The following is a 24,504-nucleotide window of genomic DNA, read 5'->3' on the forward strand; positions in this document are numbered from 1 at the left end:
TCTCTATTTGAGCCCATCAGGCAGTTCATATGACGCCACACTCGCGGCTTGGTGCCCCTGACCCTGACTCGGCCGAGAAGAAGAGATTGCAAGTCTTCAAATAGCAGCACTCAACCACACTTGGCCAACTGCCGAAATTCATTATCCTACCCTGTGCTCCTATGACACCATTTCACAACTTATCTAAGCCATATCTTCCTCTTCATTGATTATCTCGTAAGCATCAAGCAAGGGCCAAGTCCAAGCTCTATCCCCGCCGGAATGACCCCTGAGCGAACCATGCTTCACCCAATGTAACCCTACACGGCCGAATGCCCTCTTCCACGCCGACGAAACCAAGCTACTAACGGTTACCGACTCTGCAGGGATTAAGCGGAGATCAACTATCTGGGGTTATCATCTCCTACTGCCGTGCCATTCGTAGCAACCACAACGGTCTGCTAAGAGAGCCGCCGCTAACTCTAGCATCTTTTTCGCCACCGTTTATGCGGAGGAAAGGAGGCTCTGTTGCATTGCGTGCCCTTGACTCCTTCATCTCCGTCGACGCGTCAATGCCATGCTTGTTCAGGACTTGGCAGCCGAGGCATCTTCGAGGACATGACTTGCATCGTGGTCTAGCGGTAAGAGTCAGATCCACAGATCGTCAAAGAAGTAAAATGCTATAAAAGATGGAGGATCCGGACCGTTGCTGATCATCCATCGGTCGCTAATCGACAGCCCGTCGTTCATCCTTCTTCATTCCTTCACTTATACCGGTCTTGGGTTATTGATCAGCATCAGCCATGAGAAACTCTTTCCTTTACGGCCTCTTGGCCGCTCCAGCTTCTGTTTATGCTGTTGCCCTTACCGGCTATGAGTACATCGTTGTTGGTTCTGGTGCTGGTGGTGGTCCTCTGGCCGCTCGTCTCGCTCTGGCTGGTCACAAGACTCTTCTCATCGAGGCTGGTGATGACTACAACTCGGTCAACTACACAGTCCCTGCCTACTCTGCCAACGCCTCTGAGGACCCTGAGATTTCCTGGAACTTTTTTGTGCATCACTACGCCGATGACGCACGACAGGCCCGCGACTACAAGGCCACCTACGAGACTCCTGATGGCGGCGAGTACACCGGTCTCAACCCTCCCAAGGGCTCCAAGCTCAAGGGAACTTTGTACCCCCGTACCCAGGCTCTGGGTGGATGCACAGCTCACAACGCTCTGATTGCTGTGTACCCTCACCAGTCTGACTTTGAGTACATCGCTTCTCTTACCGGCGATGAGTCTTGGTCTGCCGAGAACATGCGCAAGTACTTTGTCAAGATGGAGGAGAACCGACACCTGCCCGCTGGTCAAGACGGCCACGGCTACGATGGCTGGTTCAGCACCGAGACTGCTCCTCTCAGTATTCCTCTTGGTGATGAGCAGCTCCTTAGCATCCTCAGCGGCGGTGCTGTTGCTCTGAGCGAGGTCAGTGGCAGCAACATCACCATGGACGACCTCATTGCCGGCGATGCCAACGCCAACACTGCCGCTCGCGACAAGAACCCTGGATACTACCAGATTCCCCTGTCTTCTCGTGAGGCTAGCCGTATCGGACCCCGTGAGTTCATTCTCTCTGTCCGAGATGCCGCCTTTGAGAACGGCACCAAAAAGTACCCTCTCGACGTTCGAACCAACTCCTATGTCACCAAGGTTACCTTTGATGACTCCAAGCCTCCTCGTGCTACCGGTGTTGAGTTCCTTGACGGCAAGCACCTTTACAAGGCCAGCCCTCTCTCCACCGGCGCCGCCGGCAAGGAAGGCAGTGCCACCGCTTCTCGTGAGGTTATCGTCGCCGGAGGTGTCTACAACACTCCCCAGATCCTCAAGCTCAGTGGTGTTGGCCCTGCCGCCGAGCTGAAGAAGTTCAACATCCCCGTCATCTCTGATCTTCCTGGTGTTGGAACCAACCTCCAGGATCATTATGAAATCACTATGCAAGGTCGCCCTGCCGAGAACTTCACCGCATTCGATGGATGCACTTTCAGCCTCTTCACCGATGAGGACCCTTGCCTTGACCGCTGGAGGGCCCCTGTCGATGGTGACCACGGCATTTACTCCTCCTCTGGTCTCGCTGCTGCCATGTTCTACAAGAGCACTGCTACTGCCAAGGACGAGTTTGATGTGTTTGCTTTCGGTGGCCCCGTCAACTTCCGAGGTTACTTCCCCCAGTATGCCGTCAACGCTACTATCGAGCACGACTGGTTCTCTTGGGCCATCCTCAAGGCTCACCCCCGCAACACTGCTGGCGAGGTCACTCTTCGCTCTGCCGATCCCCTTGATGTCCCTGACATCGTCTTCAACTACTTTGACACCGGTAGTGGAGAGTCTTCCAAGGATCTCCAGGCCCTGTACGAAGCCGTTGAGCTCGCCCGCAAGGCCTTTGCCAGCCAGGCTGTCCCCATCACCGAGGTCCTCCCCGGCAAGGATGTCACCGCCCAGGAGGACATTGAGACCTACATCAAGGACACCGCTTGGGGTCACCACGCCTCTTCCACCTGCCCCATTGGTACTGACGATGACCCTATGGCTGTTCTTGACTCCAAGTTCCGCGTGCGTGGCGTTGCTGGCCTCCGTGTCGTTGATGCTTCCGTGTACCCCCGTATCCCCGGTACTTTCACTGCCGTGTCTACGTACATGGCTGCCGAGAAGGCTGCTGATGATATCTTGGCTGCTTTGGAGGAATAAGTGATGATGGCGTATCATGTATGAGTAAGGTGTTTGATAGCGGTTAGCGTTAGCGAGCAAGATGCATAATAATCAACGCATTTATCTAAGAGATTACAAGCGTCAATGTACCATAGATCTAAGTGGAATGTCTAAATTAGTAGACCTTCCTAATATGAGTTTAATTTGCCTCTAATATCAAGATGTCACCAAGTGCTGCCCGTGGGGCAAGGGTCCACCGAGATCGACAGTCAATGCCACTATAGGACCTTAGTGACCTTCCAAGAGGAGACACCAACCACGATAACAAAGAGCACGGTTATAACACATTCTAGTATAAACCGCTAATCGAGAAACAATATCACCTACCTAGAACAGCTAATGCCACTCAGCAGTACAACGTTGGAACCTGCCTCCAGCTGTGAAGTCCCGTGTCTATTAATTATCTGCCCAACTATCTGGTCTCTCATACCAACTCCCGCTTTTCTCAAATAATGTACAAAAAAGAGTGTCGTGGTCTGTAGTTCATGTGGTATGTGCATGCATCATCTGTTTACTGCATCTTCTCACTGTTGCCAGTGACTATTCGCCTTGACCCACGGCTGCGGCGAGTGCAACTCCTCCTCACTCTCGTTTCGTCCAGTTGTTGTGATCTGAACCTCTCTCTTGACACCAATACCATACTCCTTTGCTGCGCTGGAGCCAGCATTAGCCTTCTTATCTGACAACCCGTCACGGCCGACGGAAGAAAGTGTGTATGCGTTGTGCCCCGAGAAGTATCCCTCGGTGCCAGTGCCAGTGTTACGGTGTCCCGAGACGCCATAGCCTGAAGGCGGCACGGAGATGGGCTTGCTGGTGAGTCCGAGGCGGAATGCTACCAGCTTGAGGAGTGGCCGTAGGGTTGCGAGACTACCAGCAGTGATGGCCAGGCCTTGCTCAACCGATGACCAGATGGCAATGTCGAGAGTGTTCCCTGATGATCAAGTCAGTTCATGGTCAAGTGAGAGAACGCAAGGGTACTCACAGAGGAAATCATCCTCCCTAAACTTGGGTAGGTAAGGGAAACGAGCAATAACAGCCGAGCTTGCCCTGTATTTTTCATTAGCACGTCGACCAAACACATAGGCGAGATTGAACTTACACGCAGCCCATGGCAAGAAGAGGGATCAGCATCAACTTTGTCTTCTTGTGGAGTTGCAACTTCCAGACAATAAGTCCAGGAAGAAGAGCAAAGATGAAGTCCGAAATGACGGCAAAGACGCTATAGAGTGTTGCGAGAGCGATGACGACGTTGACATTGACACACTTTCCAGACTGTTCCTCGTTCCAGAAATATGACATGGGGCTGCATTGGAACAAAGTGACGAAGAAGAAGATGATGCCTGAAAGCGTGGTCGACATCATGGCGAGGTAGATGACCCATCGATGGATCTTGCTCGTCGTGACACGGAGGAGGAACCAGCCGATGGAGAGTTTGGATGATACCATGGAGAGGGCGTACCAAAGGTAGCAGAACCACCAGCACTATGCCCGAGTTAGATCATGTTGAGATGGCTCGTCTTGTAGGAAAAGTCACCATCTTGGCCGTTTGGATCTGAATCAACTCGAGGTCCTTGTGGTGACGTCCGGTGCCATGGGTGACACCCGCCATGGAGAAAGAGGCATATAGAGTAAAGAAAACCTGGAAGAAGATCAATGCCAAGTCAGAAAGCGAAACTTTGTCAAGCAAGGATGACGATCAAACATACCGTTCCAACTACCATCAACCAGTCGTCAGTACCAAACGCCTTAACCATGACACTCCGAACATATACTCTCAGAATCATGGAAATAAGCGCCGCCGTTAGAAAGGTGATGTTGACGGCCATGAGCTCCGGCCCTCGATTCTCGATTTCGGTCGCCATGATGGGCCAGGAACTGTCAGTTGCGAAATCAACAGCATCCCCAGAAACAGAAACTGCCAGAGCAGTTCGGCAAACTTGGAGGCCGGGGGGGGTTTTATGTAAAACTCAATTCCTGCAGACGTCCGTGCAAGATAATCCCAGACCCTCGGGGAATATGAGTTGCATTGCGATCCATTTCCGGCAGTGGGCGCAGTGTTCCCGATGCTACGGTACAGCGGAATGGGAGACGCAGGAGATGCATGCAATCTTTTTTCCATGTGGGAACTCAAGAGCGAGTCCGAGTCTTTCAGGAGAGAAAGAACCACAAAAGCCGAGGCCCGTAACCGTTGAAGAGGGTCAAACTACGGCTCCGGAATGCCCCCGACGTGTCAACGGCCGGTTGATTGCGGGCCGACTAGTCGAATCGGGTAGGCTTGGCCGGCTCAGAAGCTAGTCCGCGGAAAGGAGTTGAACCCCTGGCGTTGTTTTGGAAACACGGCCAAGAGGATTAGGACCACATGGGTAAGGACCTAGACTTGGACCCAATGCCCGATCGATGTCACCTTGGACCCTGGTTATGCTATAAATTGTTGAGTCATGGTCATCCCAAAAGAATGCCGAGAGAAGCTTGGCTCGACAAGGGTGCACGACATTTGCCCCTCAAACATGGGTAGTTCCGTTCAACTCAGGGGCATTTCTGTAGGCGAGTCATTTCTCATCGCTATTCAATTCCCAAAAATGGAAAAGATGTTCGAATTCTGTTTCATCTTGGCTTGTCAGACTGTTAGCATCGGTCAATTCGCCGTCAAGACTTCGGCCAAGTGTCAGGTCATTATCTGTGTCGATCATGTGTTGAAAAAATTTGTCAAGAGATCATGCCACTAGTCTAGAATGATTGGAAAAACCCATCAAAGGCAAGAGAGCACGTATAGAAGCGTGTTCATGCGCGTTCTAGAATCCTGGTACAATGTGATAAACATGACCTTTCCTACCTGGTGCATGCCAAGACTGTGAGGCTCAAGGAATCTGGGGCGAGGCTGGGTTAAGCCTCTGAGCGAAAGTTAAATTAATTGAATTCGGACCCATCATGTAATGAAGCCGATGTCATGTGAGTTCTTCTAATAAGATCATCATCTAGTCAAGGGTAGATAGCTTCTATAGGGCCCTGGATGATAGACAATGCTTATGGTGAATTGCATTGAGCAGTGAGTGGGCGGCGGGTGAGTAGCGAGCAGTGAGCATGGGGACAAGACGATCATATAGAAAACGATGGAGAAGATGGGTCGAGCTCGTCGATCATGATGACTAACAAGGTTCAGAAGATAATCTAGACTTCAGACTATCTGCTTTGATATAGATAAAGTTTATCACGAGTGAAGCTATGTGCAAACAGACTTTCAGGCTTGACGCCAATGCCGTAGGAGGCACGTCTCGATATGTTCTCACGAAAACAATAATCGAGACAAAAGGGCAATTCCCCTCGCCTCTGTATCACTTCTTGACTCATTCTACGTTCGCCATCAGTCAATATGGAGTCCCCACCGAAGCCTTCCTCCCAGCAAGGAGACACCAGCGATGAGAAGATGAATTCCGTCAAACGGCTGCTCGATGAGACAGACAACCCTGGTAAAGCGACTGTCGTTCTCAATCTCCAGGAATCTACCTCTGACCCAGAATCTAACCAAGACGAAGACGACTCATCTGACGAGGATGACCCATGGCTTAATGCTGGAGCACAGCCCGGAGTCCCCGCGACCCGTGAGCACGGCATCTCCGAGGCCGAGGTGTCCAACGGCCATGCCGCAGAGTACTACCAGGAGAGAAACACCCACGATCCCGGCTCATGGGAACATGCGCTAGCCCTGGCTGAACAAGATGATGCCGTGGGACACACAGCGTCAGTCGGCACAAATCCATGCCTCAGTTGCGTCCTTTGCCCATGTCGTCTCCTCGCCACTATTGGAAAGTCGTGCGCCGATATTCCTCGGAAGATGCGCAAATCTGGCAACACCGACACTGAGAAGGGAGTTGAAGGTTTCAGAGGGCTTGGTAATGGTGTTGATGTCTAACCCCCGAGACAGCAACCGATGGCACCTAATCGCTTTGAGCTCTACCTAAAGAAGGCCTTGTTTGAAGAAGCGGTCAATATTTCAACTACCGTTGACGAGCCTGGATGGGCCAATGATTCCGATCCTTCAATGCATACTGTTGTTTTTCCCGGATGGAATGATCCCGCCGAAGAGTTCAAACTGCAGCCACTGGGGAAATTCGTGGCCGAGACTAAGAAAGCTCTAGACGATTTTCTCGAACATTTCCAATTCGGTGGTAATCTCACAGCTATGGGCAATAGAGGTGGCTTCACGTCCACAGGCTTACCGAGCCTCTTGAAGAAGTCATTCACAACGTATAAATGGCTTGGCATGCGGCGAAGCTCCGAAGGGCGGAAGATCAAGATCTCGCGCTCAAGTGCTTTGACAATGGCGAGGTGCCTCCACCGCAGATCATCAAGGTCTCGAACCAAGCCACGCCATGGTCCAGCAGTGGAGGTGGACGGCGCCAAGCTCTGCGGGTGCCTGAGCAGACTACCGAGTATAGCTCGGGCGAAGGGCTGATCGCGACGATCCCCCAGATGATCGGCCTGCTCCACCTGCAATATCAAACCTTGACCAGGCTTGTTTCGTCGCAGGCTTTTGTCTTTGAGAAGCCTATCGATTCTAGTGGGGGGCTGCTTCGGAGGGGAATTTTGCTCAAGGGGCGACCGGAAGGGTTATCGCATATTGGGCAGAATACGAGGATTGCTGTCTTGTTTCCGATGGATAGTGCTTGGGTCAGAGAGCAATTCTTCTGGGCGTGAGAGGCTCTGCAATTTTAGAATCATGCGTGATGGTTTCTTTCTCGGACATGACACTGAAAGGCAGTCACTTGGTTGCGTGAGAAGGCCTGCAATATACTTTTCTTAAAGGGGTGCTTGAAGGTGCAAAAATGCCAAAGCAGAAGAGTATAGGCAGCCTCCTTTACGGTACAAAGAACATGATAAATATACTAGATCACGTATCCATAATTGTGTCGTTTGTTGTTGCCGCCAGTGGCCTTCTTTGGAGTTGTCATTGACGATGACGACAAAGAATATTCCCAGACTATGAGGGCCCTCTTATAACTAAATGCAGGCAATGGCTGCGCTATCCCCTTCAAATCGTCTCTTCGCATGATGCCCATGGGCCTCTGACCGTTTCTTTGTTGACAATACCAACTACATAATGTGTCGTTTAGACAAATTTCAACAAGCTGAGCTTCATACTGTAACATAGGCTACACCGTTTCAAGCCCTTGAACTTCAATACCGTAATGCCTTGCGAACTGTATTCCTTGCTATTGAGCCTAGTGACGTAGCTGGAGATGTCGTCAAGGATCAGAAGGTCTTCATCAATTCTAGTTCTGTCAGAGATCCTCTTGTTCCGTGTTACTGCGAGGTTACCCACAGTAGATAAACCCGTCTGTTACTTTGCATGTCATGTCCTTTGTCGTTCTTTACTTACTTTCTCTTCCTGTCCACAGTCTTTTGTTCGTGTGGGAGATCAGATGACACGAATATACAGGATTTCCTATGATATAAAGGCGTGTAACCACTTTTTGATTTATCATTCTACAATCCCACCTCCATACTTGGCACTGTCCGTCCTTACCCTGATCAGGATAGGCACACTTTTCTATCAAGATGCCACCGCAAACAATCCAAGAGACCTTGACGGACCATATCCCTACTTTCGTGCTCAATGTCAACGCACCCATTCAACCTAAACCTATGGGTACATGGATGATGGTGTATTCCGATGACGTCTGGTACTGGCAAGGCTTTAACTTGACCAACCTCAGGAACGCCTATGGCCACATTTTCGACCTTCCATGCCCAACAATGAGTCACCCAATCAGATCACTGAGACCATTCCCAACATGGGCAGTATCTGATGCACATCCTCGATTCGTCATCCAAACTCTCGATGAGCTGAAGAAGCATGGCATTGAAACTCTACATCATCTCCTTAGATGCCCCCTTCAGCATGCCATCGCTAAGCTCAAGGAGTGTCTCGTTTGTTCCAAGAGCGATGTTTTATGTGACTATATGGCGCCTCATACTGAGGTTGACTGGCTTTGGAGCGTCTTTTATGCCACGGATGAGACGAACCTCGTCGTCAGCTGCTCTCGGCTGTCCAATACATTTACCTCGGAGGATCTGCGTCTAAAAAAGTCAAACGCGATCTACACTCTCCGGCAGCTTGCTACATATGCTGTTATTGGCAAGACGCGATACGGCTTCATTCTCACAGACAAGGAAGTCGTGATTGTGCGCTTCCACGTGGTCAGTCGAGAACTTGAAGAGTATGGAGTCGGGTGGGTGGCAATTCCATGGAAAGAAACCGGCCCATGCACGCTGACGGCTCCCCTGGCTCTGTTTTCTCTGGCCTTGATGAGTTTGAACGACGACCATCGTCACATTGTGGTTGGTGACCAGACGCTTCCCCTTGATGCTTGGGTTAGAGAGAAACCCTCGACTAGAGAAGGAAAGGTCAGATTCTACCACCATCTCTCGGGACAGTATGTGGACGAGTTGCCAGAGGGCGTTCATTTTTACTGGGAGCGGAAGAAGAAAAGGACCCGCTGTGTCGCTGACCATGACACTCGCTCACATTTTGACGGGGACTTCAGGGGACATGGCCGGATGGAGGTGATTAGAGCGGAGTAGTTGGCATGAAAGAGAAATGGATGCAAAGAAAAGCAAGTTGTAGAAATAGGCATAGGGGTCCTAATGCGATCTTCATGTTGAAGGGAAATGTCTTGGTGTCATAACATTGCAGAGGAAACAATCACAAATGATAACCCAATTACTATTGTCTGGACGCGCAATTACAAGCGGAAAAGAGAATCAACAACAGCGACTAGTTCCCAAAGGCATAATATGTTTTCAACAGGATCAAAATGAAACCAGGTACAGGGCCCAGGGAAAACAAGACAGCTGTTTAGTCGAAAACAACTGTGCTACCCTCCATAGCTCCCTTGACCTTGATCGGACTCGACTTGTTCCTCCTGTACACGAAAACCGCCAACTTGGACGTGCCACGCAGACTATCCTCATTGTTGAAGAACTCGACTGTGATGGGGATGACCCTTTTCTGAGAGTGGTAAGTGTAGCACTTGTTAATGACGCTTCCCAGCATGACTGGGAGGGTCTGGCCCCATTGATTGTGGAAGATGTGCAGTTCGTCGCGCTCGTTAGGAATGAGTTGACCCTTTGCGACGTTGAGATCGTTTGTTGTGGATTCCAGTCTCATCTTGACGTTGTCTCTGTCCCGCGCGTTGTTGTCACGTTCAGCTGTGTGGGTTTGGAGTTGTCCCCTGACATTGTTGAGCTCCAGCTCAATCACAACCCTCCTGTTCTCAGACTCAGCTGCCTGTCTCTCCTTCGTCTTCAGTTGGCCTGTCAGCGTCTGGTTCAAGCTATCACGGCTGGCCTCGGCTTGCTGGGTTTTGCTCATCGCATCGGCAATCTTGGCATCACACTCCGCTCGCAGCTTGTCGACCTCGACTCGCTGCTTCTCAAGGTCCTTCTTCATATCCTCGTAACTTAGATCTTGCTGGAAACCCAATTCTCGTCGTCGGATGGTGCTGCGGGGATAAACCCACTCAACCCAAGTTGAGCTTGCATGCCGAGAGAAGGTGTCGTGATGATTGGAGCGTAGTGAGGCTTGGCAACAGGCATGACATCTTTCCAGACCTCTGCAGGGAGAAGGGTGGCAAAGTTGAACTCCTTCTTTGAAACAGGTTCCTCGTCATCTAGCTCGACGACTCCGTCAGAATCGGAAGCTGACGCCACTTGGGCGGCTACCTCGGTAGCCTCTGAACCTGCTAGCTTGCACAGAGCTCGCTGGATGATGGCGGTGACCTTGTCAGAGCGATTCAACACTTATTCGCAAAGTCTTTCCAAATGCCTAACACCATTCATCCCTCAGGGCAAGTCCTCCTACTAAACGCAACGCTACTTATGCTCCGTCCACTGTCTAAGTAGCCGCTAATGACGCTATCTAAATGCTTCTATAAATAATATAACTTCGCGATATCCCCCGCTAATCAATAAATAATATCGCCGACTCTCTCGGGGGCGAGCTCGATACTGTATCCGTTACCCGATACTCCCGCATCATAGTAGCCGGCTGGCCTTATCTCGCTATCTCCTTAAATGCACGCTAACCTGCTTACCTGCTTCCTTAAGATATACTGCTCGTAGCTTTTTTTGCTGCGGAGAGTGCCTCTGTTAATGTTCTCTTCTTCTTTACCCTTACTCTTATTCTCTGCCTTAGGCTTAGCTACCTATCTAGCTATATCCTTAATCATGTACCGCTACCTACCGTAGCTGGGGATGTACTTGATCTTATTCCTCTTATTTGCTGTATCCCTAGTTATGATACTGCTGGTCTGGATCCTGCTGTTCTTGCCTATCTGCGTGCGGTGGAGAATGCTTGGCTCGTGGCCGGATATGAAACTTGGCTTCATTGCCCTGTTCACGGTGCTGTTCGCCGGCGGGATCCCGCTCGTTACCAATGCCCGGCGGGCCGAGGTCTTCGGCGCCTATGCGGCTGTGTTGGTGGTCTTTATTAGTGGAGGCCTGGAAGGAGGTGGAGGAGGGGCAGATGGAACGGAAAGGGGTGGAAGCGGAGGGCCCGTCCTCATTACTATACTAAGCATAGCACCTCCGCTATTTGACTCCGGTTAGGTGTGTGCTGAGCTTCTTGCGGCTTCGTTCCTATTTCCAGTTGTTCTTATCTTCCGGCTTTGACCCGAGGATTCTCGCTCACTTCTTGCGCAGCCTTCTGAGCTGTCGTTGCACTTCCAACCAACTGCACTTGAGGCGCGTGCCACTCTCCAGTGCCGCTACAAGCAGGAGGCAACAGCAAGTCAATCATAATAAACACCCTGTTGCGAAGAGGCCGAGGGAGTCAGAAAGAGGGGGAAATTAACAGGCTTGCAATCATTCTGCAGCATCTTTGCGATATAGATGAACCAGCGATGTGAGGTTTGCATAGTTCATTCCCCGATGCGTCTCGCCGCATCCTATCACCAACGGTCGATTAAAGCAAGACCAATGATGGGATGTATTACTCGACTCGCTCCCCCTCGATTGCCGACCTTCGTGCCTACTCATGCAGCGCTTTTTACTGCACCAAAGGTGAGGGGCCCTTCGCCCGGATCCGTGATCGGGTCATCCCCGACGCGGCCCGGCCCGGTGGTAGGAATTCGGCCGCAATGGCCCCCCATGGCCCCGGCCCGCAGCTAAGTCCCCACGGTTCCTTTGCAATTAGATACACTTTTAGCGTTAAAATGAATTAGGCCGTGAAAGATTCCACTAACCATATCTCTGGACCAAATCTCTCATAACATCAAGGACCCTGTTAAGCTCATTAGTCGCCAAACTAGACAGTAGGCTGAGAATGGCCTCACTGTGTGCGAAGTGTCTCGTTATCGACAAAAAGCGCTGATACATGCGTGTCAAACCTCCTAGCTTGATATCAGCTACGCAGATCAGGAGGAAGGAAAAGAGTTTATCAGTGTCTCACAGCCTATAGAGGTCTAGGCGGCCCTCAAAATCCTCTTCCGGCTGCGAAATCTGGGCGAATGTGTTGTAGGCAGCAACGTATTCATCCCCAAACCTATTGCAAGCCGGTCGCCACTGGCCAAACTCATCTTCAAATTCAAGCTATTTAGCATGGGTAACCGCAAGTGTTTCGTAGGAGAACGTACATTCGTTGTGCGCAAAGAAGCAGCACGCATCAAAAACAAGAGGCTGGTCGTTGTCGACATCAATCCCTGCATTTGCGTACCAAAGGTCTCCATGAACAAGTGAAGGTTTCACTACTCGACCGTCACTCTCGAGAGGCCTCAGGAGCCTCGGGATGACCTTTTCGAACAAAGCACGGGAGAGGACATCGAGCTCCTCACTAGGCCCTTTCCTTTCAATCTCCAGGTCCAGCGCCTGTCTCATGGTCTTGGCGAAGAATGCCTCCCAGCTATCTTCCCATGCCACGAACTGAGGTAGGTTTCCTGCGTAGGTGGTGATGTGGAACCCGAACTTGCCAGTAGGCGATACGCTTTTCTGGTGCAGTGTTGACAGAAGAGCGGCAAATTTGTGAGGGTCAGGCATATCGTCAGTCATTTCTCGAAACTCGCAGAGGAAGAAGTGGGTCTCTGGTATCGTCCTGTAGGTGCCGCAAGCGATGGGCTTTGGGACAAATTCTGGCAGAACGTTGTGCATCGCGCTCATCGAGTGGAATTCACCCCTGGTCATATTCATGCCCAGTTCTTTCGAAATGACCTTGATGAAGAAGGACTGCGGTGTACCATCGCGGAGCAAAACATCGATGCGGCCCGTCTGCGCCCAAAAGCTCACGCCATGGTTCTCGGTGGATGTGACCTTGCATCCTTCCGGCAGTTCTTGGGAGCAGTCAACATGAAGACGATCTTGTGAGTTCGCCAAGGGCTTGTAGCTTACCCCTCAACACGGCTGGGTCTATTTTGGTGTTGCCCGCCCCGAATTCAAGGCTATCTGCGCCGTTGTAGTTCATTTCTTGTGTCAAAGAATGTACCGAATCTGTTCAGCGTCCCGCTGGCTGGAGATCATCAGGCTCTCGGAGACGCGGGGTTTATTATAGGCGGTGTTTCGGGATGCCCCCACAATCATGGCCGAGTAGCCAATTGCAAGCGAGCTCCCCCTCTGGGCGGCTAGAGTCCGACTACCGCCGAATCCGAATCCACTGCCACGAATCTTTTTCAATTCTAAGTTTCTATTTTGTCAGACAGTGGTGAGAAGCATCCTAGGCGGTGTCAGTCAATTGATGAGAATTATCTAAGGCGCAAGAGCTTCTTGAGATATGTACTGAGGTTGCTGTTCGTTGTGCAACATGTCTCTTTAATTGCGCTAAGGCTCCCATGCGGTACTAGTCCCCACTGCTAGGACACTATTTAAAGTGCTACCTAGCTAGCTTGGTAGCTGTGCGTTAATCCTGTATCGCAATTTAGGTGAGAGGAGAGAGATACTAACCGTAATTGGCTTAGATTTCTATAAAATACTCAATGAGAGCCTTAGCGCAATTAAGAAGATTGATGTATTTACAGTATGCCAATTTCGTCCCTGAATAACAATAAAGGCTCAAAATAAACTAGAGCTGGGTGGCCGTCCGGGCCGTCCGGGCCGTCCGGGTGTATCCGCTACCTCAGTCTTCAGTGCCCAGTCATTGAGACCTTGGTGATCCTGTCACGCCAATGTTCAACAGGGAACACGACCTTGACACCGTTTGCCTCCAGCTTTTCCTGCCCGTCATTGTGCGCGATAAACGTCCCTGGCTCCTTGATTCCCACGTAGACAGTCTTGATGGCGCTCTGAAGTCTCAAGATCCTGGTCGTGCAGGTCATGTTGCCGCTAAGTCTCTCGTTGCATGGCTCCATGGTCGTGTACAGCGCCGTATTGGCCGGAAGGACCTCATGGATGCGTTCCTCAGGGAGGTTGTGCTCGTCGGCGATCTTGATAAAACAACACTGCTCTGCGTGCGTGGTGCCTGGATCTCCCTTGTAATCTCGCGGATATTCAAGCGAGTATCCTGTCGATAGGACCTTGCCCTTAGCGGCATCGACAAGTATGGCTCCGACGCAGAATTTGTTGGCAGCTGGTGGTGATTTTTGTGCCTGAATGAGAGCAAACTCCATGAAAGCCTCATGGTCCCCAACCGCGAACGTTGGATTCGTCTGTGAAACCATAGTAAATGGCTCTCTGAAATAATACACAATGCGTGGACAATCCCTCTTATGGGCCAAATCAACACAGCATCATCAAGAAATGGCAAAGAAGGTACAGGTCAGTGGGGGTGTTCTTGAAATATTGGGTGCGCGATTTTCTAGGGTAGATACATGCCGCTATCTTTCTCGAGCCTACCGGGGGGGGGGGCATCGACAGGCGGTTAAAGCAACCAGCTAATTGGTGGTTCGAAGTGGGAGGGAGGGCTGATCACCTGCTACGCGCTTCGATCGCGAGGTGGTTGAGCACCACCAAGAGTCTCCTGAAAACAACTCTCATTGTACCATTGTTTCATTATTCTTTGAAGGGACAGACCATCGTGCCGACGTCACCTTGAATGAGTCTGGGCAACCGAGACTGGCGCCCCACGCACTGAGTTCTGCGGACTACAATGGTTAACTCTCACCTCCTTAGCCTCCTGGGAAACTTCAATCCTACCAGATCGCTGACTGTACCAGTTCTTTCGAAAGCAGCGGCGCACAAAGCCCGACCTACATCCCGACAGTCCCTCAAGTAGTCGCGACTCGCCTAAGAGCTCGAGGAGCCTGTTTCCTCCGTCAAAAACCCTGCCCAGTACGTCAACCACCTCGGGCGATCAAGCGGAGGGCGTGAAGGGCCCGCTTGGACTGAGCCTCCTCTATTCCCCGACGGCGCCGGAGGTCGACTTCATATTCGTCCATGGCCTAGGCGGAAATTCTAGAAAAACATGGAGCAAGTCGTCCCTGCAGTCTGATTTTTGGCCAAAGGAGTGGCTCTCCAAAGACCCCGCATTCAAGAACGTCCGCATCCATAGCTATGGGTACGATTCATATTATTTGAAGGGCAAGGAGGACTGCTTGAATGTACACCACATTGGCAAGTCATTCCTAGGCGCGATCAGCACTTCGCCATGCATTATCAATTCCGGGACATACATCGTTGTCATCGGCCACAGCATGGGTGGCTTGGTGATGAAGAAAGCATATATCCTTGCGAAACAAGACGCAGTACACAAGGCGCTGGCTGGGCGATTCGCCGCATTCTATTTCCTGGCCACGCCGCATCGAGGTGCCGACTCGGCAAAGATGCTGAAGAACCTCCTCAGGGTTGCGTACGACCGCGCTTATATTGGTGATCTAGAACCGAACTCTGGGGCGGTCCAAGTGATCAATGACGAATTTCGGCATTTTTCGGCCAGCCTTGAGCTTTGGTCGTTCTACGAAACGCAGAATATGAAACGGTTTAGCTCACTCATCGTCAATCCCGAGTCGGCCGTCCTCGGGTACCGTGAAGAGAAGCAGATACCCATGACTGCTGACCACCGCTCTATATGCAAGTTTGACACACCTGAAGACTCCAACTACGCCCTCCTACGAAATGCGCTCGCCTCTACTGTCAGCAAAATTGCCACGGCAATTCCGGAGCTGAAGCTGAAGCAAAGGCGTGAGAGGATCAAAAACCTCAAGAAGTACCTGGAAGTTGCCGACGTCTTGGACGATGATCTTGCAAACGTCTGTGAAGCTCGGATGCACGGGTCGTGCGGATGGATTTCGACCAAAGCCAGTTACGTCAAATGGAGAGATGGGGAATCCGGAAATGACAGGACGCTATGGGTCAAGGGCAAGCCAGCAACTGGAAAGTCTGTTCTCGCTGGCTATGTTATCGATCAGCTCAAGGAGTCCGGCCAGGCATGCAGCTACTTTTTCTTCAAACATGGAGACAGGTCGAAGTCCAACCTGGGTCGTTGTCTACGATCTCTGGCTTTTCAGATGGCTAGCTCCAATGCCGAAGCTAGTGATGCCATCCTAGGGATGCAGGCGGATGGTATTTGCTTAGATCGCGTCGACGAACGTACCCTTTGGAGAATCCTCTTCCTTTCTGGCATTTTCCAGGCCACAATGACTCGACATTACTGGGTCATCGACGCCCTGGACGAGTGTTCCAATCCTCCGGTCTTTTTGCATGCCATTCTTTCCAACATGGACGAATCTATACCACTGAGAATTCTCGTCACAAGTCGGGATACGGTCGATCTGGACCAAGGTTTCTCGGCCATTCCACCCAGCCTAGTCCAGTCCTTGCCAATCTCGACAACAGACACAGAGTCAGATCTCAGGCTTTTGGTGGAGAGGAGGACCCAGGTCTTAGGAGTCGTGGGACCTGACGATCGAGGTACATTGGCCGAGAAGATTCTAGACAAATCTAGGGGCTCCTTCTTGTGGACAATTTTGGTGCTTGAGGAACTCCTACGCTGCCACAGCAGAAATGAAACTCACCAGATTCTTGAAGACGTGCCGAGAGGCATGCAGTCACTATACAAGCGGACTTTAGACTACATGTCGCAGGCCGCTCGTGGAAAGGAGCTGGCCAAAACCATTCTCATGTGGGCAGCATGCGCGGTTCGACCTATGACAATCAGCGAGCTGGACGGTGCTCTGACCCTGGACATCCACGACTCATTCCCAAGATTGGAGGAGAGCATCGCCGCGCTCTGTGGTCAACTGGTGGTCGTGGACAAATATGGGAGAGTTAAGATGGTGCATGAAACTGCCAGAGAATTCCTTGTAGCCGGCGGGCTTGAGTCCGAGTTCTCCATCGAGAAAACTAAGGCGCACACACGGATGGCTCAGGTGTGCCTCAACTACCTTGTCGGGGAGGAAATGAAGCCTCCGAGGAACGGTCGACGCCGTTCTTCGGCAAATTTGCTAGAAACAAGACTGGATTTCGCCGCCTATGCATACACAGCATACTCATATCATCTCTCGAGGGCTGATCCGTTGGCGGCAGGGACGTTCCAGCTTGTCGTGCAGTTCCTGAGATCCAACGTCCTCACTTGGATCGAAACGATTGCCGGCTCTCGGAATCTCAATGACCTCATCCGCGCCTCAAAACATCTCAAAACCTACGTCAATGCGTGTGCCGCTGAGCGTTCACCACTAGACCCTCGGATACGAGCGCTCCGACAGTGGACCACAGACCTTGCTCGGATTCCTGCCATGTTCGCCAACGCCCTCACGGTATCACCGTCAGCAATATACTCGTTGATACCCCCATTCTGTCCCACCGAGTCTATGGTATACAACACCGGGGGCTCAGGCCGGAGGCTCGCGGTGCTTGGCGCGCCTAATAAGCAATGGGATGACAGGCTGCTGTGCATCGATTTCCGTCAGGGTCACCCAAGGGCGTTGAGTTATGGAGACGAGTTCTTGGCCGTCGGTCTCAGTTCAGGAACTGTCGTATTGTACTACGCCACATCCTACCAGGAGTACAAGGTCTTTGAGCACGGTGAAGCTGTCAACTTCATTGCTTTCAGGACCAAAACCGACCTCGTAGCGACTTGTGGTATGAAGATGGCCAAGGTCTGGGACATCAGAAGTGGGCAAGTGGTGCACAGCCTCGCGAGCCCTCCGCGTCCGCTGGGGATGGAATTCGATGGAGAGACGCTTTTAATTGCGAGTCGCAACAACTACGTCGCGACTTGGAACTTGGGACACGACGCCCGGCCGCAGTCGGTGCGGAGGCCATGGAGCGATACCGATACGCCAGAGACGAACCGAACGCCTCCGCGTGGTACCCCAAACGCACTGACTCTCTCTACCAGCCACGGAATGCTCGCTGTCGCTTACAGCGGCCAACCCATTACGTTATGGGACATGGAGGAGGACGCCTACGCTGGTAACTGTGGCAAGAAACTCTCCAGCGGAGAGACCAGCACGCATGTCGTCGTCGCGCTTGCTTTCAACCCCAACCCTGACATTAGCCTTCTCGCAGTCGCATACCTCGATGGTGATCTTGCCCTTCTTGACCCCTTTGCCGATCAGCAGCTGGAATGTTTTCGCGCCAACTGCCAAACCCTCGCCCCAAGCCCCAATGGGCGCCTCCTCGCAGCGGGTGGTGCAAATGGGATTATCCACGTTTACGAATTTGATACGTTCAAGCTACTCTATCGGGTCAAGTCATCCAACTCGTATATCAAGCAGCTTGCCTTTACCAGAGACAGTATGCTTCTTGCCGACATACGAGGCGCCCAGTGCACTGTCTGGGAACCTGAAGCTCTGTTGCGAGAGTCCCTGAGCGATGACAGCAGCGGGCTCACTTCCACTACAGTGGTCGAGACGGTTTCCATGGAAGCCAAAGTGAAGATTACTGCCATGGTGGTCCATCACACGTCCGAAGTTGTCTTTTGCGGAAAGGATGATGGATCAGTCGTACTGTACGAGCGGAAAATGGCAGCGAGCTTGGGGACTCTCTACAGCCACAAGTCACCAGTCCGCCTGTTGGCCTGGATTGAACAGAGAGACGCCCTCCTTAGCATCGATGCCTCCAACAGGATCTTCCTACACAGAATCCAGAAGTCAGCAGATAAAGGTTGGCTCAACGATCTGACGGTACTCTTCAAGTCCCGCCTCGACTCCGAGAAGGCAATCATAGACGTGCTAGTAGGAGAAATGGCAGCGAAATTTCTGGTATCGACTCGCGAGTCTGATCATCTGTTCAACTTGGACAGTGGTAACTATGAGAGAGAGCGGACATATCCACAAATGCCAGGAATCCGCAAATGGCTCCCTCATCCAGAATCCTCTCTACATCTGGTTTGTGTCAACAACATCAAAGTCTGCGCGTACTGCTGGAGTGACTGGTCTGAAGTTTCATCTATTGCATTGTCGTTGGACAGCGACACAGCAGAGCTCAAAAGCGCGATCCTCTATTCGCTCGGCCAAAAACAAAGAATCATGCTCGACTTGTTACATCCGAACAGCTCCGTCAACACCAACAGGATTGCGATAATTGACGCAAACTGTCTCGCCGTCGCAAACAACGATAGCAGCTCGCTAGGGAAGCAATTGGATGCTGTGGCGGCGTTGGATCAACTTGCCACGGATGAAGACGGGGAGAGTATGGTCACGACATCGAGTCCAGCCGCTCCGCTTCGTTCACGGATGACGACATTCGAACTAAGCGTTGCTCATGTCATCGGAATTGACGAATCGAGGAAACTCGTATTCTTGAACCGGTCTTTTTGGGTGTGCTCTGTTGATCTCAGCGAGAGCGGGTTAGAGATCGCGCAACGCAAAGATTCCCCGACGATCGAGGTCTTTGAGCACTTTTTCGTCCCGTACGATTGGTTCGCTGGGAAGAGGGACATTGTTTGTGCCTTGACAAGGAGAGATATTATGTTGACTCGGAGTGGTGACCTGGCGGTGATTAGGGGCGGCCTTGACTATGCTGAGAGAGTGAGTATAGAATAAGAGACCAAACTGAAGGGACATATCTTACCCCAAAACCCAAATCGCGGGTAGAAGGTGTGAAGTGAAGTGGTGGATGTTTTGAAGATCCTTGAGAAGCATGTTGTAGTCCATATAGGTAGTTGTCAAACAGCTCGGCAGTGTAACTACTGACCTGGTCATACTCCAGGGCCTTGGACATCTTGTTGTGCGACCACTCGACAAAGGACCGGTTGGTCTTGTACTTTGTCAGGATGGCCCAAGTGCGCTGCGGGCACTCGGAAACTCTCGTTGGGAATGCGGCGGCCGCTGCAAAGACGGAGCTGACATCCCAAAGTGTTCAATATCGCAGCTGCATACTAACCGTCCTTGACTTGGCCACGCCCATCCATGCGACACTAACATGGCTTTCCGTGTTCTTCAAAGCTGTGGAAGGCTCGGTTGAAGAGTCGGAGCCGTAAGTGTTAAGAGTAAGCCCTTCAGCTGCCTGGTCCTTAGCATCAAGGCCGGACTTGATGGCCTTGACCGTCGATTCAACCCGACTCCTGTCAAGAACCTTCAAAGAGATGATGCCAGTAAACTCTCGACCCTTGATAAAACCCGAGATGTATGAGTCACCGTACGGCTCGTCAAAGAGTGTGGTGCCAGGCTCGATGCGATCAATGCGTTGAAATTCGGCGTTCTCCTTGATGACGGTTGTCTGATTTGTGACTTTGACGGTGACGACAATGTTGAGGTCGGCCGTCTTGAAGGTAGTCTCATCGATAGTTGAGCTTGATCCGCTGACTGCTACGGTGCCCTTCTTGATGGTTTCATCCAGATTCTAACTGATATAGTGCCCAAGAGCGGATCTGTACCTCCATGCCGCCACCTTGTCAGCAACACCTGAACTCAAGGCTGCCATCGAAAAGGTGAGGAGGACGAAGAACATCAAGGACCTACGCCAGCTCCAGAGTGACTTTGGATATCTGTTCTGCCGTCGCGCCACTATGGGTGGACGCCTCCAGACGAAAAAGATCATGGAGGAGACGACAAAGACCTCGGAGCAGGAACAGAAGCAGTCCAGGAAGGTATCTGTCGGAGTTGCCGTGACTACCCCTGGGCCAGCACCAGCGTCAAGCACACGAATGAGTCTGGAAGTGCAAGTTCTTCATCGACGACAGACAAGACGCAGGAGGAGCAGCATTTCTTTGAGACCACAGGCGGTGATACCCTTCTCGCGACAAAGTAGGTGAACTGAGCATTCATGTTACGGTTGAGGCTAACCATGGCCGCAGCTCTACTACATGGGCCCCAACTGTCGGCAATCACAAGAACTGGCGTGTCATTGAGGTAAGCAATCCCTATTACCAACCAGACGTGTACTGGCATTATATATTAGAGAGATTCTCTCACTCTTATGGTCGACGCCATCGCCAGCATGGATGGTCTCCAAGACGTCAAGGCAATCTTTGCTGGAGCAGTTCCGGTTTTGAGCAACTATCTCGAGTTCTCAGACTCGCTCGGTAAGAAGATCCGCCTCCGACTAACGTCGCCTAACAACGGCCTGTCCCTCTCGTCAAGGACAGTGCCCAGAACGACGCATGGGCACCTCCGCAGTACTATCTCGGACATAGGCCCATGTGGTATACCACGCCCAGACCAATGGCCATAGACCAGAATTTTTGGGGCAACCCGCATTTCGTAGGAAAGGAGCTTGAGCCACTCTTCTCGCCAAGAAGGTATGAACTAAGCCCCGTACCCTGCCCTTCCGAGTTCAACACTGACTTGTCCTCCCAGCTACCGCGCCCCTGCAATCTATGGGTATGCCACAAACAAGGTGGGCGAAGCTGACTTTGGTACTGCATACAACGAGCAGTTTTCCAGCACGGTTTGGAGCATTGTTGCGCCGTACGATGAGGCTTTGTGCCACGAATCTCGAGTCATTCTACGATCTGAAACTCTGCAGTCTGAGAGCGTCTTGACCCATACTGTAAGTCAATCAACATCAGGTCATCCAGCAATGCTAATGCTCGTCGCAGGATGCAAGCGGCAAGACCGAAGAATTGGAGACGTCTCTTCCGTCAAGTCCCACCTCCTCCCTCATGATCTTCCGCAACCAACAAGGTGTTTTCCTCCCGGGCATGTCCGACGACGACGGAATCCAAATCTGGCGGATCCTCAAGAAGGGTGCAGCACCTGAAGACAAGATCAATGTCAAGGAACACGATGAAGTCCGCCTCGCTTGGCGGTTCAGCGACCAGACATCTGGTTACAGGGACTTTACTGACGACGTCTTTGGGCGTCGACGTACCTGCCCTCCCGAAGGAATGGAGGACGTCACATTGTACATGAAGCTCCCCTGGCCGCGGTTCGAGCCCCTTACCAGCCAACCCGATCAGCAGACGACACTACCAAATGCTCTCCTGATGAGTGAGAATTTCCAAGATAGCGATCAGCCAGCTCAGTTCGGTCTCGTCAACACTGTCTACGCAAAGAAAACCCTCAAGCCGGACAGTTAGACTTTTGCGCTCCAGGACTGTACTTTCCGCCTAGATCTAGTATCGAACCAGGGCCAAGGAGACGTGAGTGATTATCTACTCCTGGGCATCATCCAAGATGCCCATAAGTTCGACGTCAGCGTCGCAATAGCAAACTGGATCGAAAACATTAAGCGCTAGCAGGAAACGGCAGTCCAGGTCAACCGCCAGAAACTACTGAGCCAGCAGAACGCTGCAAACGTTGCACTAGGCCTCAGACAAGCGGTATGTCGTCCCCAAGCTAAGTATTGATCATGTGAGGCTAACATGGACCCTTCCCTCTAGGTCCTTGGTCCGATTGCGCAGACCGGTTCGAATCAGGTTGCTTCTACAGTGGCCAGTGCCGTGCGAGCTTGAGCCGAGATGCGGGTAGAAGCCTATGGCTATTACTTTTAAGCTGAGTGTGGATTGCTAGATAATGTCACTGTAGCCAATCCGTAGCGTCATAAGAATACCAGGATAAGTAGTGCATATACGTCCAAGTATGTTGTACGATTAAATTTCGATACCTTGAATACTCATAAGAATACCCATGTTACTATGACTGACAATCCGCTCCCGTAAATAATCGCGGCTTAAATACTAGGGGACCGATGTAATGTTGCTCAAGACCCGCCGCTCGGACTCTCTGAAAGGTATTAGTCGTAGAATAGCCCGAACCCGTTTCCCGTCAAAGAGCAGTTCCTCGATGGCTTTTTCCATATCTTGGAGCGCGAGGTCGCTGTTAGTGGACTGGCGGGCCAGCAACTGCGCCAAAGAGCCGTCGCCAATGTGCTCACGGTAGAAACGATGAGCGTCACGCGCGATTTCCAGCATCTGCTCCAGACGCCCGTCCATGAAGGGTGAGCTAGGCCGAGGGCTATGGTATATGATGTCCCACATGACATACCATTTTTCAACCTCCGTCTTCGACTTGCCCCCGATCGGTTTCAGGAGCTCGTATTCCTCCTCGAGGAGATAGAATTCAGCATCATGCTGGGCCTCCTCTCCCGGACGCCTCATGTGATGATGCAGTAGGTGCTGCATCACGTGGTATATGCTTGTGAGTCGAAGTTGGCTGCAGCGTTCATATCGGAGTAGGTCGAATTTGTGAAAAGGGCACGCCCATAAGCGTTCCTCATTAGACTCTCGCTCAGTGATGCTCGAATTTCTTCCCTCCGAACCCATGGCGCCAACCCTACCGCTGTTAATAGATTCAAACGATCTGATAGGATTGAAGCTGTCCGCTGCTGTGGAAGGACCGCCCTCTGGTACCAATCTCTGACAGCCCATCTTGTCTCTGACTTCAGCCCACAGGCGGTCTGACCTCGCCCAAGCCTGGAGCTGACTTGGACCTCTGTTCGAGACCTGTTTGGAGATGCCCGAAACCGCGTTCTCGGGTTGAGAGGAAGGCTCAGTGCAGGACACGTCAAGGCTGGCATCAACAGCAAGAAGCTCCAGTGTAATTTGGGCTCCGTCGCGTGATGCTTCGGGGTCGCTCCAGCCGCGTTGTCTTGGACCATCTCCAATGTAGTGCAGCCAACAGTGCCAAGGGCTCGTCACCTGATTTCCATTGGGTTGGCGGAATTGCTCGTTCGGGTCGCATCCAGCCCTTAGTAGATACCGGACAGTTTCTAACCCTTTGGTACCGAAATATGCGTTCTGAAAGCCCAACTTCATTGTTTGCAAATGCCCAAGCAGCGGCCGGCACGTAGCATGGTAGAGCAATGGTAGACCAGTCATCTGGGACAAACATGAGTCAAACTTGTCCTGGTCTACCCGGAATACCGGCTGACATCCAAACATTGTCATCCCCTCTCCATCGTTGGGGGGTGAGGCGCCTGTGCAGTCCTCAAGCCAGGTATCTTCCGTGGGACACAGGCAGTGAGCTAGATCATCCGGCTGCTCAACAACAAACTTTAGGAGCCTCGCCATCCCCATTTCGGCCGCCAGAGCAACTCCGATGGACAAGTCATGATTGAAATGACGACAGCGCGCCCGGTGTAGCGCCCCTTGCCTCGCTTCATCCCAAAACTGACCATAACAGTTTCCTTGGAAAACAGCCTGGAGTCTAGAAAGGTTTGCTGCCACGATGGATGGTGAGTCGCCTTCCATCTCGGAATAGTAGATATGAAGCAGGGCATTGTTGATGCAGATGTTCTTGTGGGCCATGTTTCCTTGCTGCCCCATGCCCGCAGCCTCGACCCAAAGCGCTGATAGAATGGCGTGAGAGTGGAATGCATCATGGTCGATTTGCATCCACTCCGATTCCCATACATCTGACGTACCAAGGAACTCGTAAACGGAACGATGCATGAAGACGACGCTCGAGTCTAAAAAAAGGTCGTGCTCCTCGCTACCGCAGACACATATCATGTTGGGCTCGTTGGTCGA

At 51.7% G+C, this 24,504-nt stretch overlaps 7 protein-coding genes across 7 annotated transcripts; 4 read left to right on the forward strand and 3 right to left on the reverse strand.

Moving 5' to 3' along the window:
- Positions 1 to 782: 782 nt before the first annotated feature.
- Positions 783 to 2,708, forward strand: NECHADRAFT_35279 (uncharacterized protein; the record flags this gene model as incomplete). Its single annotated transcript, XM_003052692.1, has 1 exon — positions 783 to 2,708. One exon carries the CDS (start codon positions 783 to 785, stop codon positions 2,706 to 2,708), a length of 1,926 nt encoding a protein of 641 aa, XP_003052738.1.
- Positions 2,709 to 3,253: 545 nt separating this feature from the next.
- NECHADRAFT_92086 (uncharacterized protein) lies at positions 3,254 to 4,591 on the reverse strand (the record flags this gene model as incomplete). The annotated part of the gene is made up of 6 exons (XM_003053190.1): positions 3,254 to 3,383; positions 3,414 to 3,660; positions 3,712 to 3,776; positions 3,829 to 4,211; positions 4,264 to 4,368; positions 4,436 to 4,591. The coding sequence occupies 6 exons, from the start codon at positions 4,589 to 4,591 to the stop codon at positions 3,254 to 3,256; spliced, it is 1,086 nt and encodes a 361-aa protein (XP_003053236.1).
- Positions 4,592 to 6,099: 1,508 nt separating this feature from the next.
- NECHADRAFT_78032 (uncharacterized protein) lies at positions 6,100 to 7,424 on the forward strand (the record flags this gene model as incomplete). The annotated part of the gene is made up of 3 exons (XM_003052693.1): positions 6,100 to 6,597; positions 6,652 to 6,974; positions 7,010 to 7,424. The coding sequence occupies 3 exons, from the start codon at positions 6,100 to 6,102 to the stop codon at positions 7,422 to 7,424; spliced, it is 1,236 nt and encodes a 411-aa protein (XP_003052739.1).
- An 861-nt stretch (positions 7,425 to 8,285) lies between these two features.
- On the forward strand, positions 8,286 to 9,311 carry NECHADRAFT_78033 (uncharacterized protein; the record flags this gene model as incomplete). Its single annotated transcript, XM_003052694.1, has 1 exon — positions 8,286 to 9,311. The coding sequence occupies one exon, from the start codon at positions 8,286 to 8,288 to the stop codon at positions 9,309 to 9,311; it is 1,026 nt and encodes a 341-aa protein (XP_003052740.1).
- Positions 9,312 to 11,893: 2,582 nt separating this feature from the next.
- On the reverse strand, positions 11,894 to 13,182 carry NECHADRAFT_92087 (uncharacterized protein; the record flags this gene model as incomplete). The annotated part of the gene is made up of 4 exons (XM_003053191.1): positions 11,894 to 11,978; positions 12,040 to 12,133; positions 12,362 to 13,051; positions 13,110 to 13,182. 4 exons carry the CDS (start codon positions 13,180 to 13,182, stop codon positions 11,894 to 11,896), a joined length of 942 nt encoding a protein of 313 aa, XP_003053237.1.
- A 655-nt stretch (positions 13,183 to 13,837) lies between these two features.
- NECHADRAFT_36061 (uncharacterized protein) lies at positions 13,838 to 14,371 on the reverse strand (the record flags this gene model as incomplete). Its single annotated transcript, XM_003053192.1, has 1 exon — positions 13,838 to 14,371. The coding sequence occupies one exon, from the start codon at positions 14,369 to 14,371 to the stop codon at positions 13,838 to 13,840; it is 534 nt and encodes a 177-aa protein (XP_003053238.1).
- A 492-nt stretch (positions 14,372 to 14,863) lies between these two features.
- On the forward strand, positions 14,864 to 19,636 carry NECHADRAFT_36093 (uncharacterized protein; the record flags this gene model as incomplete). Its single annotated transcript, XM_003052695.1, has 1 exon — positions 14,864 to 19,636. A coding segment is annotated over one exon (4,773 nt), but the record flags the coding sequence as incomplete, so codon positions are not given.
- Positions 19,637 to 24,504: the final 4,868 nt, after the last annotated feature.

The sequence above is a fragment of the Fusarium vanettenii genome, assembly GCF_000151355.1.
Source record: "Fusarium vanettenii 77-13-4 chromosome 3 genomic scaffold NECHAsca_2_chr3_3_0, whole genome shotgun sequence".
Taxonomy (NCBI): domain Eukaryota; kingdom Fungi; phylum Ascomycota; class Sordariomycetes; order Hypocreales; family Nectriaceae; genus Fusarium; species Fusarium vanettenii.